The sequence below is a fragment of the Strix aluco genome, chromosome 4 (genome assembly GCF_031877795.1).
Source record: "Strix aluco isolate bStrAlu1 chromosome 4, bStrAlu1.hap1, whole genome shotgun sequence".
Lineage (NCBI taxonomy): Eukaryota > Metazoa > Chordata > Aves > Strigiformes > Strigidae > Strix > Strix aluco.
In genome coordinates this window covers 14,116,971-14,132,509 of record NC_133934.1, presented here as the reverse complement: position 1 = coordinate 14,132,509, position 15,539 = coordinate 14,116,971, and the positions used below count along the sequence as shown (strand labels likewise).

General features: G+C 39.2%; 1 protein-coding gene across 2 annotated transcripts in view; it reads left to right on the top strand.

Moving 5' to 3' along the window:
- Nucleotides 1-15,539, top strand: part of EVC (EvC ciliary complex subunit 1) — a 60,609-nt gene that overhangs the window by 25,712 nt on the left and 19,358 nt on the right. For both annotated transcript variants that reach the window (XM_074822107.1, XM_074822106.1), the window contains exon 12: nucleotides 9,876-10,088. In XM_074822107.1, coding sequence (XP_074678208.1) covers nucleotides 9,876-10,088 — 213 coding nt within the window. The remainder of the gene's footprint in view (nucleotides 1-9,875; nucleotides 10,089-15,539) is intronic.

Below are 15,539 nucleotides of genomic sequence, written 5' to 3'. Positions count from 1 at the left end.
GCTTCGTGCTTTCACATCATCTTTAATTATTTTCTGTCTGCACCAAAAAAATTAAGATAACATGATCTATCTGATGAAGCCCAAAACTGTAGCCAGTAGTGACCTTTAATAAGGCTGGAACTAATCACTTTCAGCTCAACAGGATCCTTGTCATGATTAATTATGACCAGATCAGGGTATAATGGAAACTTGTAGTCCCTATCACATTAGGCTAAGATACCCACACAATCTTAATTAGCACTAGTCCATGTGCGCTTTTTCAAATTCAGTTGATAAAAAAATAAAGCCACTGTATTAGAACAAATAGTTTTGTCGTGGTTTTATGTAATAGTGCAAACAACAGGATATTTGAGAACTACTGCTTTAGAGAAAAGAAAAGTTTGCTGGGAGGGCTATGCCAGTGAATTAGAGTAGATTAATTGTACAAAGCAATTTAATTTAAGAAAAGTCAACATGTCTGCTAATACTACTGTGCACAGTCTGTTCTCCAGAGTTACTAACTTCTCCACCCCCTTGCTCAATTCACATGAAGTGTCTGGAGACCACACAGTTTTTTTTGCCCTGCAGAGTTCCACCTCATTTGTGAAATTATATTGCTTTCCTTTATTGTTTACTCTGCTTTAGTGACACTAAGATCAGACTGAAAATCCTATTTCTTTCAGCACTGTTAGCTAAGTTTTCTTTTCCATTAAAGAAAAATTGGTTTGGGTGAATTAAGTGTTTCAAGAATTGCCAGGTTGCCAGGAGAGCTGCACAAACTTGAACTCTGCCAATTCACCCAGCTCTAAGCCATTATATTCCATATTACAGCTGCTCTCTTATTCCTAGACCCAAATAAACACTGCCAGACATGAAAAACTGCAAGTACTGTGATCCAACTGGCATCTGTTGAATGAGGGTCCACAAATCTTAATTTGCACATTTTTTTTCTATAATAAAACATTTTTATTGTGACAATTAACATAATGAACAACTGCACTTTCTCCCCTTAACCCTAAATACAGATACTACAGACTGTTTTAGGAGAGCAGACTGCTGCTGAATATACCTTGTAGGCAGCATAAGCTAGAAGGAAGAGAAAATACAAATGAGGATAGCCCCACTGTAGGTAAATGGAACTGTTCTGACTTCTACAGCTGAGGGAAGTGCAGTGATAACACGTTGTCCATTACCTGAGACATAAAAGTAAAAGTAGATTTTCCATTAAGGGAAAGAGTTGCATCCCACAACCACAATGCCTTTGCTTGTCTCTCTGCTTCACCACACTTTCAGAGCAGGAGTGCCCCTTGGCCAAACAAGAAGCCTTTTCCTGAGCAGCAGGGCTTTGCCCTTTCACTTAGTTTCTCCGGGTTTCTGCTAGGGAAGAGCTACTGCTACCAATGGGGAAGGCAAGATACCCATGGGAAGGCAATAGGGATTTGAGATACTCACAGTGAAGTGAAGTGACTACAGCTCAGGCAGACCTAAGCAAGCAAACATTAGACTAACCAGCTGGGTACAAGCAACCCTCACATGGGAATACTCAGCACTGTGGTACAGGATCTATGTCCCAGTTGGATTTGAACCAGTTGGTTTGTAGATCCAACTAGTTTGGACATATCTGCAAACACTGCAGAGCTCTGTGTTGTCATTCCAGAAGGTCTGTACTCCCTGAAACTTAGCTGATAGTCATTTGCCTTGCACTTATTTGGAAGGTTTGCACTCTGCCATTTCTATTCTACCATGAACAAGGAAAAAAGTAAATTAAAGATGTGGTTAAACATTATATTGTTCACTTAGTCTCCATATTTCCATAACTGCAAGCATGTGTTAGTAAGTTAGAAGGCTAGAAAGGAGTACTCTCCCCAGGAGAGAGTTCTGTTTTGTTGCTTTTTTATCATTCCAGTAGAAACAGAAACCTAGCAATATTACTGAAAAAACTGAGCTAAACTCTCTAAAGTCATCCTGGCATGCTCCACAGATACTTAGATGAATATTCCTCAGCCTATGATCCACAAGACATTCAAAGACAGACTACAAGACATTTAAAAAGGGTGCATTCATACATTTGTAAACATAGAGTGAAAAGAACTAGAAGTAATTAAATATTTAAGAGTTCAGTCCAGTTTTTATTTTGTTGCAATGAAAATTAGCCTTACAAAACTGCACAAAGTAGTTACACTTTCCCTCACACAGAAGTCAAGTAGCTGTTACATTTAAGGGAAATAAAACTGAGATGTCTTACTAGGAGCTAATTACCTAAATCCAAGAGGAGCCAAAGTGTTATCTACATCACAATCTTTCCGTAACCAAGGTTTAGCAATATATGCCCCCTCTTCTAGGTAGCTCATACTCTACTGACCCAGGATTAAAGAAATATCACATATTTCTTCTGGGCTGAACAATTTAATATTCTCCAGTACTTACAGGATTTAGGGTTCCAGACAAGTTCCTGCTTGTGTACTCATTGCCATCTTTGATTGGAAACTACCAGAACTGGAATGAATCACACCTCACTTTTCAGATTAACAGCAGTAGAACCCAAAGCATGGTGGGGTTTTTTTTCCACATCCAAGCCCTCTGTTTTCTTAAGTTGCTTTCATGGTCCTTGGGGCATCCTCAGTATTGCAATTTATCAGATAAACACCAATATCCTAGTAAAGAGCAGCCATGTTGGTTCAGACAAATGACCATTTGGAGTAATATCCAGTAAGTTCATGTACTGTAACAGCAGCAGTGTTAGAGAGATGCATAATATCCAGTTAGCTAGTTAGGTCCCATTCTGAGGCATACCTTCAGCTAAGAGCAGTTACTAGCAGTTTTCAAAGTGACTGTCTTAGGACATATAGGTGCCTCCATCCTATATCAACTTTCTAAACCATCCAACTCCATTGAACTACTGTATCAAAACTTGCACTGTAGATGACAAACCAGAATAAATCCTCAAAGAAGACAGTCAGCATGAAGTTCCCAAGGGTTGCACTCTTTCAAATTCACTCAACCAGGCACAGAAGCTGAAGTGCCCAGCTGTCACTCTAAGTTCATTGTCCTTAGCTGCTTTACTTGAAGGCAGTTACACCCTTTTTTTCAAGGGAAAAGGACCTGGCAACATCTTACATGTGGTAAAAATTTTAGGCCCTCTGTTCCTCCCTCAGTTGTGCACTGGAATGTCTTGACTTATTTCAGCAGCTACCTTGGTTTGTTCTAGTATAAGCAAGCAGGGAAGCAAGCCTGACTGACTTAGTTTCATGAACAAGTAGAAAAATAACCTCAGTGCGAAGTGATGTTAAAACACAAGGAAAATGTCACCACGTGACCAAATAGGGAACCAATTAATATTCTGGGGACAGAAAAAAAGATGTCACTTACCTTTAAGTGCCGCTCACTTGTGGGAGGAGGTCCTTACCTTGTTCTCACAATGTTCTCCTAAGCCCTTCTCAAATTTCTATGCCTCTTCGATTTTTTCATTTTTCTCCTTTTAAACAGTTTGTGAGTTCATCAAGATAGATTTATATAACCACTAGCACTACTGTAGCCTGTAGTGGTAAAGTACATCAAAGAATTATCCAAACTGGTGAATAAATATGTAAAAATGCAATGATCTAGAAGCTGACTGTGTTTGCATAGAATAATTGAGTAGGTTTGTTTTGTGTACACAGGAATAAATCAATTAAAATTATTTAACTAAGGTCACTGGAATGTGTTTATGCCTGAAGTGAATGAATGAGTTATATTTGAAGGATAGCATAGGACTTTTCAGCCATACTAGTGGATTAAAATAGTGCGCTGTAGGCGAGTAGTCTGTGTCTAGACACAGGCTCTATAACTAATTTTTGAAGTGCAAATGGAGAAATGGGGGCAGTGATTTTGATTATCACAGTATATCATAGCTGAAGGAAGAATTGTGTCAGAGGTAATTGAATGGCTCAGCCTAATATTCATACACACAGTCTGCAGTTATCCTGTACACAAGGGATATTGTACTGCAGTAACAGTGTTGTACTGGCTTGGGTAGCTTTTTCAACTGCCAGGTTTTTGCCATCATTTTCTTTTACATGGCAGCAAAAACACCTGCCCAAATATATCCTGTTCTGTTTCTCATTTCTTGTAACCTCTTGAAAGATTAATGGCTAGCTCCTAACGCAAGTCTGTCTTAAGTTTAGCATATCAGATGTTCACCAATCTTTAATCTTTTCTTTCTCCTTTTTTTTTTGAACTACCTACTTATTTCAGTAGGGAAAGGAGAAGTGAAAAGAGTTGGTGGTTAACAGTTCATTATTAAGAAAACAGACATGCAGATTGCACAAAGGAAATCAATGAACAGCTAGGAATTACACAGTCCATGGTAAGATAATTATTTTTCCTCAACCTGAACATCAAAACCATAAAAACACACCATTTACTGTCATTTATAATTCCCCTTTCCTGACAGCAGTTCACCAGAATGTTATTTCATTTCACTTGACAGAACATATAAATGCACAGGAATTTAGACTAAAAGCTATTAAGTAATGAGTATTATCAACAGGCAAGGCAATAAACATTTTATGAATGAGTAAGCATGAATGTGAGATTGAACCAAAGTATTTGATTTTTTCCTTTGTTAACAAAAGGGGTAAATTTATTTTTGTCAAAATAAAAAGTACAGATTGTCAGAGGCTTATTCATTACTTCCCTTATGTAATTTCATTAACATGGGATATGGTTAGGTATGCCCTTCATACAGTGGACTGCATTTTTGGCTACCAAGAGCTAGCTTCAAGGTGAATCACCACAGCTTGTCTCAGATGGAAATCCATATCAAGAGGCCTCCACCTCAGATGCTCACTTTTGAAAATTTTGTCCTATGACTTACTCCAAAAAGGCTGAAAGACAGCATGATCTAATAGATTAAATTTGTGAACTCTTACCATGCTAACTCAGTCTAGTTCTGGGCTTGGGCACTGATAAATTTGATCTGGTCATTTCAGTCAAAGCTGATACAAGGTGCCTGATATAGGTAGCCTTCATTCTGAAGTTTGCTTCTTGCCTTATTGCATAAGAAAATGTATTTTAGCTCTATATGGATTCACAATTTGTTAATGGTTAGATCTAGTAAAGGACATAACCTTATCTACAAAGGCACATTTCTAAAAAGGGAATACAGAAAGAGAAGATTGAAACTGCCTCCTGAATAAATCAAGGGCCAGTGAGGGGGCAAGACTGGAATTTCAATGAACCTTCCTTTTAAATGCATGGAAATTAAACTTTTTTTTTATTAGCTTGTGCTAAGGGTGACTTCAATGTCATTGTGTTTTATTGGTGTTAGGATGCTTAAAAGCAGGGTACTGGTTTTATTTTCCAGTTAGCATTCCAGAATTCTTCATGTAGAAGAGAGGAAGAAGTACATGCAATCAGCTTTCCCCATTTAGTGTGAGTTTATAATATGAAGCATTTTCTAGTGGCCAGTGGTGTCCAAGAACATTTGGAGTATTTATGGGATGTATCATCTGAGTATTGAATCTCTGTCCTTAATAAGATACAATATGGATTGGGAGATGAATCTCTTACCTCCTAAGCAAGTGTTCTAACTATTGAGCTTCTGGAGATACATGCAAAAGTGTTCTACAGCTTTGACCAGAAATTTTAATTATTTTAATGAAATGCTGTTGTATCACAAGTTAATAAATAGCTGTGCAGTTGCATCTTGGAGATAATATATCCTAGTCAGTGGCTGGCATATAAAATACAGTAAAACCAGCCTCTCTAAATACATTTTTCTGCTTCCCAATTTCACTATTCAATTTGGTCTCATCTGCATGTAGGAACCTTTTAATCATTTGAGTTTGAAAGAGAGTATTAATATTGTTCTTTGGTTTTGTAGTGAGATCTGATAGGCTGTGTATTTCCCCTGGTTTTGTGACAAAATTATGTATTTATTGCCTTGTTTGAAATTCAGATGCACTCAGCATTTTAATCTGAGCCCATTTTCTTTCTACATATACTCCATGGTATTTCTTTATGCTTGATGAATTTCTCTGGAGATTTTTTGAAAAGCTTTGATATTGACTGCCAGGTACTACAAGCAGGTTCATTCAACACTGCAATCAGCTATTCTATTAATGGAATCAATTTGAATAAATTTCATTAAGTAAAAGTTCTAAAAACAAGAGATGGCATATCAGGAAGCTTGTAAGAACTATTTTGTAGGGGTTCTAGTCCAAAAATAAGACCCTGGAAGCAGTAGGAATTCTTAATTCTTAATTCTTTTCTTTTTTCTTCCTGTGGAAAATAGGTTTTATAATATGTAGTGCGCCATCCCTGTTCACAGAGAGACTTTCTTGCTGTTTCAGATCCAGTACCTTCCTTAGAGTACAAGTAGTTTTGTTAGCCTGAGTCGCTAACATCCAATCACATCTGCAATCTTTCCTAAATGTTGACTTACACTTTCCCCTACCAGATTTTAAAAGGCCATTCCACTGCCTTTTTCCAAGTGCTGCATTAAACAGTGTGGCAGTCGTATTGTACCTGTGGTGGTACATCCTCTGGGGAGACCATGCTGTCACGTTAGGGTCTGGATTTCAACGACTTCCTGGGGTCTGATGTCCATATGATTATGTGTTCAGATGAAGGAAGCCAGTGTTCCTTGAACACTGAAGAGAAGTTAATATTTTGATAGTCACCACTGGTGGTTTATTTTGTTATCCTGGACCACAGATAAGACCAGTAAGTGCAGGATTTGTGTCCTGCACAGAGGAGAATTTCTAACAGAACATAAAGGGAGACTGTTGAGTACTGTTAAAAATCACTGTCCCAGGGACTTAGAGCACTTGACAAGGCTTCCGGTTGCTTCACGTGCCAGTTTGCAACATTCATGAGATGTAAAGAACATACTTCTTAGTCCTGCTTCCCCTCCATGTATTCACCCAGCGTTTGCATTCTTAAAGGGACTGCTGATGTGAAGAACTGCTCCTGGAATTCTAACCCCACTTTCTTGTCCTTTCATACACCAGTTTCAGTAGAGGGCCATGAAGTATTTTGCGAACAGATAGTTAAGCACCTTTGATCTAAAGATAAATTGTCCCATCACATTAATGAAGTGATGTAGGCAAGTAATTTTGTGGGAGCAGGACCTAGTCACATTTTTCCTGGGTGACTATGTACCCACTCTGGTAGTGCCAAATTTAAGTATGCAGTGTCATTTGAAGCTGCAGGGAGTGCAAGCAGAAGCCTATTCACTTGGTCTTTAAACAAAATGGCATGAAGGCAAGTAATATGTTTGTTCTGTGCGAAAGATTTCCTAATAAATAATAATACCAAGCTGTCAGCTTGCAAGGGAAATGCTATCAGTTCTGCAGCAAATTGTGTTGCAAAGTGATTTAGCTGCCATAGGTGGAACTCTTAAGAACAGAGTTCCTTAACACCCTGCCTGAGATCTTTTGAGTTTGCAGTAGAAATGCCACAGACTCCCCTAGTCTGCTTCTGAACTATTTCAGACCCAAGAGAAATTCTTACATCCCTAAGCACCCAGTAGAGTCAGGAGAAATAATTTGTCCTGAAAGACTGGTAAAGCTCAGAGAAGAGATGATTTACAGAGATAGAGTGATTGTTCTTTCAATGTTGTATGGAATACGGAGATTAGAAACATAGGATCTCTCAGTTTATGTTAAATCCCAGAATTTGGAGACTTGTATTTTAAAATAAGTAGCAGCAGAGAAAGAATTCAAACAAACCGTTTTACATTAGTGTTGGCAAGCTAATCCAAGCCCACAAGTACACAGATGATTAAAATAGTATAAATCCTGACTCTAGTTGTAACAGGAACTGGTAACTATAATAATTAAAGAGTAGGGGAGATCCATCCTTCAGCATAGGATGCACCTGTGTAGCAAATGTTACCTTAATGATACTGTCATGTCCAGATTGTGAGCAATGGCTAGAAATGGGAGAAGTGTTGTCAGAAATGAGGTATCCGATTGTCGGGTCTTTGACTACTAATTTTCATACTTATGCCCAGTACCCAGTTTCAGAAACCTGTACCCCAGTTCACAGGAATTCAGAACACTGAGATTAAACAAAGCTAGTAGCTGGATTCTCAAAATCCTGCATGCTTTAAACACGTAAAAGAGTGGAAAAAGTCAAGACAACTCATCTTGAAGGTATAGTGACACTTCCGATAGTGTTGTGCCTTGATTTTATCCATAAGAAGAGGTTACTGCAAGGAGCTGTTAAGCCTTTTATTGTTTGTGAAACAGTTAATTAATATGGTGATTAGCATCCTAGAGGGATCCTAGGAGGAAAATAATGATTTGGTATTCAGTGCCCAGTTTGGATATTTTACAATAAATGAGAAATACTTAGGATTTTTAAGAAATCTATCCATTCAATGAGTATTGATAAGTCTAAACACAGAACAGTGTGGAAACAGTACATGAGCCCCACATTTATCATTATGGGGGCACAGAACTAGATTTCACATGCAAACTAAGTCCTGGTCATTCTTTATTTCTGAGTTCTTGACTTTGCAATTTAACATCGTCTTTTGGTTTTTGGGGGTTTTTTTTGTTGTTTTATTGGTTTTATTTTCTTTTTTATGATACCACATCTAACAGTTGGAATGGACTCATACAATGGTACATTATACCAGTGTATCTCCCCAAAAAAGACAAGTCCACTAGAACTTTTCATGTCTATGAGCTGCAGACAAATGTTTTTGACATCTAGATAAATATCTCTGTGTTTCTATTGAAAGGTTCTAGATTTTGATCACTTAAGAGATTGTAATTAAACCTTTGTTTAAAAGAAGGCAACATCTAGAAGACTTGGTTTTGTAACAGGAATGCTGGAAAGAGTTTTAAAAATACTAGCTGTATTTTAGGGAAAATACAGAAATATAAGTGTTTTTCAAGAGGGCTAACACTGATCTACAATGAAAGCAAAACCAAGGAGGCAATAAAGCTTTTTGGACTGGTAAGATCATGTGGAACTCACACAAAAATAGCTCTTCATACTGCTGGAGTGCTGCAGTGTCTGTGTGACCTTTCCAATGGGTTTTTGTTTTCTTTCTTCCACTGAGGAAGGCTACCTGCCCTCATTCTTTCTTCTCAGGGATTATCTCAAATTGTAGCAAGTTTGCAAACACAGCTCATATCATCACTATTTGACAGTGACATTATGTGTTTTAAACAGACTTTTTAGCTTGGATGGCATCTGAGTCAGTCACCCAAACTCTTGTGAGTGAAACAGACAGCCTCAGCAATTGAAAACCACTCATATGGGACTAGTTTTAATAAAACCACCAGAAGGTGTTTGTTTTCCTAGGCTTGAACCTGTTCTGCATCAGAAGGAATCTGAATAATTCTGCCCTTCAGGCATTAAAGAGTGTCATATTTTGCAGCATCAACTATTAAAAAGACTAATGTCAGTTTTGCCTAACTAAAAGCTGTACTCTTTTAACTCTTCCTTCTTTCTTGCCTTCATTCATTTCATATCAGCACCTTTGAAAATGTGCCTATGAGGTGTGCTACACTGGATTGTTTCCACAGCAACTTTCAAATAAGTGTTTTATTATACGTCGCCATAGGCAGTAAAACAAGTTATTCTTCGTACTGCAGTCGCATGTGGGCAACAGTTAGGATTCAAGGTCTCATGTGCTCATGACACTATTGCATTTTAAATGGCCTTGTGTGCCTTGAACAGAAAAACATAAGTTGTTCCATCTACAAAACCTGGTCTTTTTAACTCAAACATTAGTGGGATTGGATTCTAGCTCTAGGGGTTGGTCACTGGCCCAGTGTCTTCAAAGGGACGTGGTTCCCTCACTGACATCATGGAGATGTGCAGTGAAGCAGCTCCAATGGGCCAGCAGGTGTACTTTTTCACCTGTATCTCTCTGTTACTCTTTGTCCTTCTGTTAGGAGCTGTACTCCCAAGCTTCCCATGCTTTAGCAGATTTGGTGACGGAGCTGTTTCTGCAGACCCTGCCTGTTGTGACCAGCCTCTCTGTAAGAGAATGTGAGCTTCTGAAAGAGGAATGGCAGGAGAATTTGGTCCCTCAGCTGGAGAAATGGGAGACCCACCGCCAGAGACGCTGGAAGCTTTTCCAGGAACAGCTACTGCAAGAAAAAAAAGTAAGAAAGACCCATATTATGTTCTGGGACCCCAGGGTCTGGAAGCAGGGATATGGGAAAAAATCATCAAGATACTTATCTGTGGGGAATATTTTGTGTATAAATATACAGCCCAGGTCCAGACACAGGTCCAGACGCGGGATGGGCAGTTTGACCTGCAGTGTGGAGTAAGGATATATGCTGTGCATGTAGACTTGCATAGAGGAGTCAGAGTGATTACTGAACATCTGTCCACAGTGTTTCATGGCTTTGTCAGCACATAAACACTTTTTGGCAAGGCTGCTGTCTGATGTCCTCAAATCTTGAGCATCTACAGAAACAGTTCAAAAAAACCTTCATCTGATCTGTTTGAAGAGGGTACATATAAGCACAGTTTACAGGAAAGGAAGCCTTACAATGATAAATATTTCTTAATCATTTTTATGTATTAATACTGTAATAATTGGAAACATATGGTACTGTGGTGGTTTGACCTTGGCTAAATGCCAGGTACCCACCAAGTCACTCTATCACTTCCCTCCCCTTCCCCCTTTTTTCTCAACAGGGCAAAGAGGGGAAAGAAAATAAGATAGGAAAAAAAGCCCAACCCTTGTGGGTAAAACAAAAGCAGTTTTAATATAAGCAAAGCGAAGCAAAGGTCCGCATGTGGAAGCAAAAAAAAGAAAACAGATTTATTCTCTACTTCCCATTAACAGGCGATGTCAGTCCTTCTCAGGAAGCAGGGCTCCGGTACATGTAGTGGTTGCCTCAGAGGACCAAGGGTGACCCCACCCCCTTCCTCCTTTTTCCCAGCTTTATACTGAGCAGACGTCATATGGTCTGGAATATCCCTTTGGTCAGTTCGGGTCAGCTGTCCTGGTTGTGTCCCCTCCCAAGATCTTGCCCACCCCGTCCCACTGTGGGGGGGGGGAAATGTCAGAAAGAGCCTTGGTGCTGTGTAAGCACTACTCAGCAGTAGCCACAACACCAGTGTGCTATCAACACCCTGCCAGCTCCCAACATAAAACACAGCACCATGAGGGCTGCTACAGGGGAAAACCAATTCTGGCTCAGCCAGACCCAGTACAGGTACACGCTTTTATAAAACTTATTCTTTACTCTCAGAAGGTGAAGAAACACACTTCCAGCTTTCATGCTCTGTTTGTGCCCAGCATAGGGGGCGTTGACACCAGAAAAGTAAAGCAGCAACAGTAAATGTGGAGACAGGTATCTTCAGCATGAGGCTGGGATTCAAATATACCTTCAATTTATTCATGCAGTGCTATGCCTCTGTTAACACTGCTTTGAAGACTAACACAGCTTAGTCAAAGACCTCTATACAAAGGTGTGCCCCTTCCCAAATGTTGTGTGTGCTACAACATACAGAGTAATTGGAGCTTCTTAAATGAAAGGTTGGCAGAGTTCTTTAACACTAGCAAAATCATACTCTTCCCTACCCTCATTCTCCAAAGTGCCTGGACAATCCAGTTCACAGTTAATAAGGTACTGATTGAGTCCCTAATTATTACAGACTGCTATAAGGTGCTTAACTTTCCACCCACTCATATTTAGGGTTCTTCCATAAAATCCTGTGATGGAAACTGTGGGCTTCCTAGTAAATCTGATAGAATGCCTTGCCTACCAGTGGTTTTAGAACACCCTTGGGAATACAAAAGTAAAATTATTTGTTGGAAATTCTTACCTGTTTCCTTTTTTTCTTCTCTTATTTTCCTTAATCTAGAGTTATACAACATGCACCTCCGTGATCATTTTATATTTACTTTATTGTAACTCACCTGTTAGCTATTTTGAAAAACAATTGTGCCTTCCTCTTCTGTTTCTGTGTCACAGGGATATCTAGAAAACTAAGCTAAAATATGCTTGGGACCTAGCACTGATGTCAGTGAGTCTGCTCACATGCTTTAAGTTAAGGGTGGGCATTTGTGTTGTCTAGGACTGCTGGTTGGCATTTAGTGTTTAAATTTGGCATACCTATACCTTCAGTGATTAATGAACCAATGTCTGACCTCAACTTTTTAAATTTTGCCCTTTTATCAAGGATTAGATTCACTACCTGACTTGTCAAGCATAAACCTCTAGGGTGCTTGCTGTTTGTTCATTTTCACATTCACTGAGGGTTCACATATTGCCTGTCCTGTGTGAATGACCTGAGCAGCCTGGTCTAGTAGGTGAACTACAAGCATGTCTCATAGTGCATGGAGCCCAAAGCACCATGGTGGTATCTGCTGTCATTAAAAACCACAGTCAGAGAAGGAGGAGGTTCTGGTGTGCAATTTAAGATTAGTTAAGATTCCTCTGTTACTATCATTGGGTACAGTATTGAGTGGAGAAACCACACCCTGGGATTTTTTTCTCAAGGGATTAGTTCATCTCCAGCAGTCAATTGCTGGATAATAGCTCTTTGGGCAGCACTGTATGATGGATTCATTGTATGTGAATTCAGATGTTCCAGTCGTGCCCAAGCATAGGTTATTAAAATTGACTTTCCATCACTTTCAGTGTACTGTAGCATTCATAATACAAAGCAGATGACTGCCTAGCTGAAAAAAAAAAAAAAAAGAGTAAAGGGTTTGCTGACATATTAACAATAATTACTGAGCTATAGAGGAATTCACTTAGCAATGACAGAGGTGTCACATTGGTCTCTGGGTCACCAGCACTGCAGTTGGGCCATATAAAAATTTCCTGAGCAGCAGACAGAGCTGTCCTAAGGACGAGTGATTCTGCGGGATAAATTCCTAGAAGAGACAAGGGTTTCACCTCGTGGGAAAATGTGTGATTCCTCAAGCTGATATTCTTTGCAGGGTCTTAAGTAGCTTTTTTAACTTAATGCATGTGGCTTTTTGGAAGTGGTTTGGACTAAACTGAAAAAAAGCACACTCTATCTCTAAAGAGAGCATGCAGGGAGATAGCTGTTCCACCAAAGGTAGGCTGGCAGTTTTTCCTGTATAAATGAGTCTGAAAAGCATCACACAACTCATTATACTATGTTCAAATGCAAAGTGCATTTCTTGGCCCTTTACTAGTATAAACACAGCAGCATGTACATTTAAGCAATAAGCTGACACTTGCATCCTACAAAAAGGAGCACTTGGTTCCTACCTTAAGAAGAAGGAAGATCAGGCACATGTAACAGGGAATCATGTCATTTAGATGTTATGATCATGTCATTATTATCATGTCATCCCATAGATGTTACAGTGCTGAATATTGACAGGCCTTTTAATATATCAGGCATATTCCAGCAGGAGATATGTCTTCTATTTGCCTCTTGTTAAATGTACTATACTAAGAGTTACATAGTCTTTACAGCTTTACAGACTTGGGAAGTCTAACACCAGAAAGCTTTTCACCAGGGTATTTATGTGTGCTTTTCAGGGTGGCTCAAAAAGGACATTTTTCCCGTTTACTTGAACTGTATTTTTTTTTTAAGGTTATTTTTCCTAGCATTCACACATATCTGGAATATGAAGTCCTTTGGGGGAACAGAACCTCTTTTACAATTGAAAAGAAAAAAAATCAGTTTCATATTTAACTTCGTCTTATATGCTTGAGGATATGAGTGAGGCAAATGGGAATAAATTAGTAATGAAAATAAATTTAGAGCATTTTCCTACATAGCCCCTACCTCATGATTTCTGCAGATGAGCTCTCCTGCCTGGGCAGCGGTTACTGGGAGCAGACTGCTGCACCAGGCTGAGGTACTTGCTTGGCGTTTGGTGTGCATCGCACCCCATCTACAGGCTGTTAGGGAGAAGTTGCTTTCCTTCGATTTCTTGAATAATCTGTGCTAAAGATGTCAAACTGAGCACTGCAGAAAAAAAAAAAAAAAGTGACCTTACTTCGGTCTAATTTGCTGTTGTATCTGAGGTCTAACTCAAAATATTTTATGGATTTCATTACCTCTAAAAGGCATATTCCTCACCTTTATTGCCAGAGAGTAAAACTTAACGTTAGCAGTGCACCAGAAGGTCTTGTAATGGACTTGTTGCCAGGAAGCAAAACACTGAGAAGCTTACAGAGTAAAAATGGGGTGAGGAGATTTCCATCCATTCCCACATCATTACTTGACACCCATAAAACTGAACCAGCATCTCCTTACCAGTTTTGACATGGTGTAGATTTTATCGCTTTTTCTTTGTTTTATACTAATGTTCTCATAGCTATTGGAATGACTCTTCAAGAAGTCAGACATTCCTCAGAGCTTTACTCCTCCATTTACCATGCTTTTGTCAGTGGTTTTCCTGGTTAAATGCAGGAATCAAAGAGCCTGAGCTCTGTTCCTGCCACTGAGTCTGTGCAGCAGCATGATTTTGTCCACTCCATACAACCTGTCTCCAAGCAAAGTAAGGCCATTCCCAAGAAAAGGAAATCTTGGAGAGGCACCTGGCGACTTGACCCAGCATTGGAAGATCAGTGAAGCACAGGGCCTGACATTTCCACCTGGCTTGATGAAATAATTGTCTCTGTTTTGCTGGTTTTCAGCATACACCAGCAGCCTCAAATTAAGATTCCCAGAGGATCTTTGCTGTTGCATTTGTGCCCGAGTGTGTGAGTTCTAGTATTTCAGCCCATCCCAGTGAGCTGCTGAAGTGTTGCTTCCAATAAAATATACAATATTCTGTTTATTCCCAGCTGATCCTTTCTTATCATCTTCATAATGGCATTTTTGAGACAAAACATTGGTTTAGTATTAGGTCCAAATCTCAATCTTCCTTATTTATCATCCCATTTTAAATGCATAATAATCCCCCTCCTTTCCTCTGTGTTCTTTTACTACTTATATGGCTGATGTACTTCTATTGTTCAGTTTAATAACTGTGCACCAGTGGGCTTTTCTGCTGTATTCTCAGCTTTCCATTGGTCTCAGGGAGGTGAAGAGACCTTTTATAGATCTTGCATACAGTTTACCTGAAATGCACTCGCAATGGGAAAAGTGACTCATTCTTTTCCTTTAAAAGAAACTGTTCACCACTACAGAGCTAGGCTATTTCTTCATAAACAGAAGTAAACAATGACCACAATTCCTGTCTTTGTTATCATTCTGAGTGCCTTTTTGGATAGGATATACTGATAGCAGCAGAGATGCTAAATTTTGGTTTCTTAGCTGCAATATTATATCATTTACCATTACAATTATAATTCAGAAAATATCTCCTGTCTTCTGTGTCTTGGTGATCTACACCCTCATGCTGTTTGACAGTAAGTGTGCAGACAGGCCCTTCAAGAGCAATTTCACAGTGAATAACCAGGTCTCCAAAAATGATGGGAAGCTACATCTGAGCCACAGCCAGTCTCTCATTGAAAATTAAATTACTTCTAGAAAGTAAAAGGTCATTTTCAGCCCTTCTTTTAACTGGTGAAAGAGACATTAAAATACACAATGCGATGGATCTACGAGGTGTATGCAGGGAGATGTGAAACACTAGGAAGCCATATCCACAGAGCTGC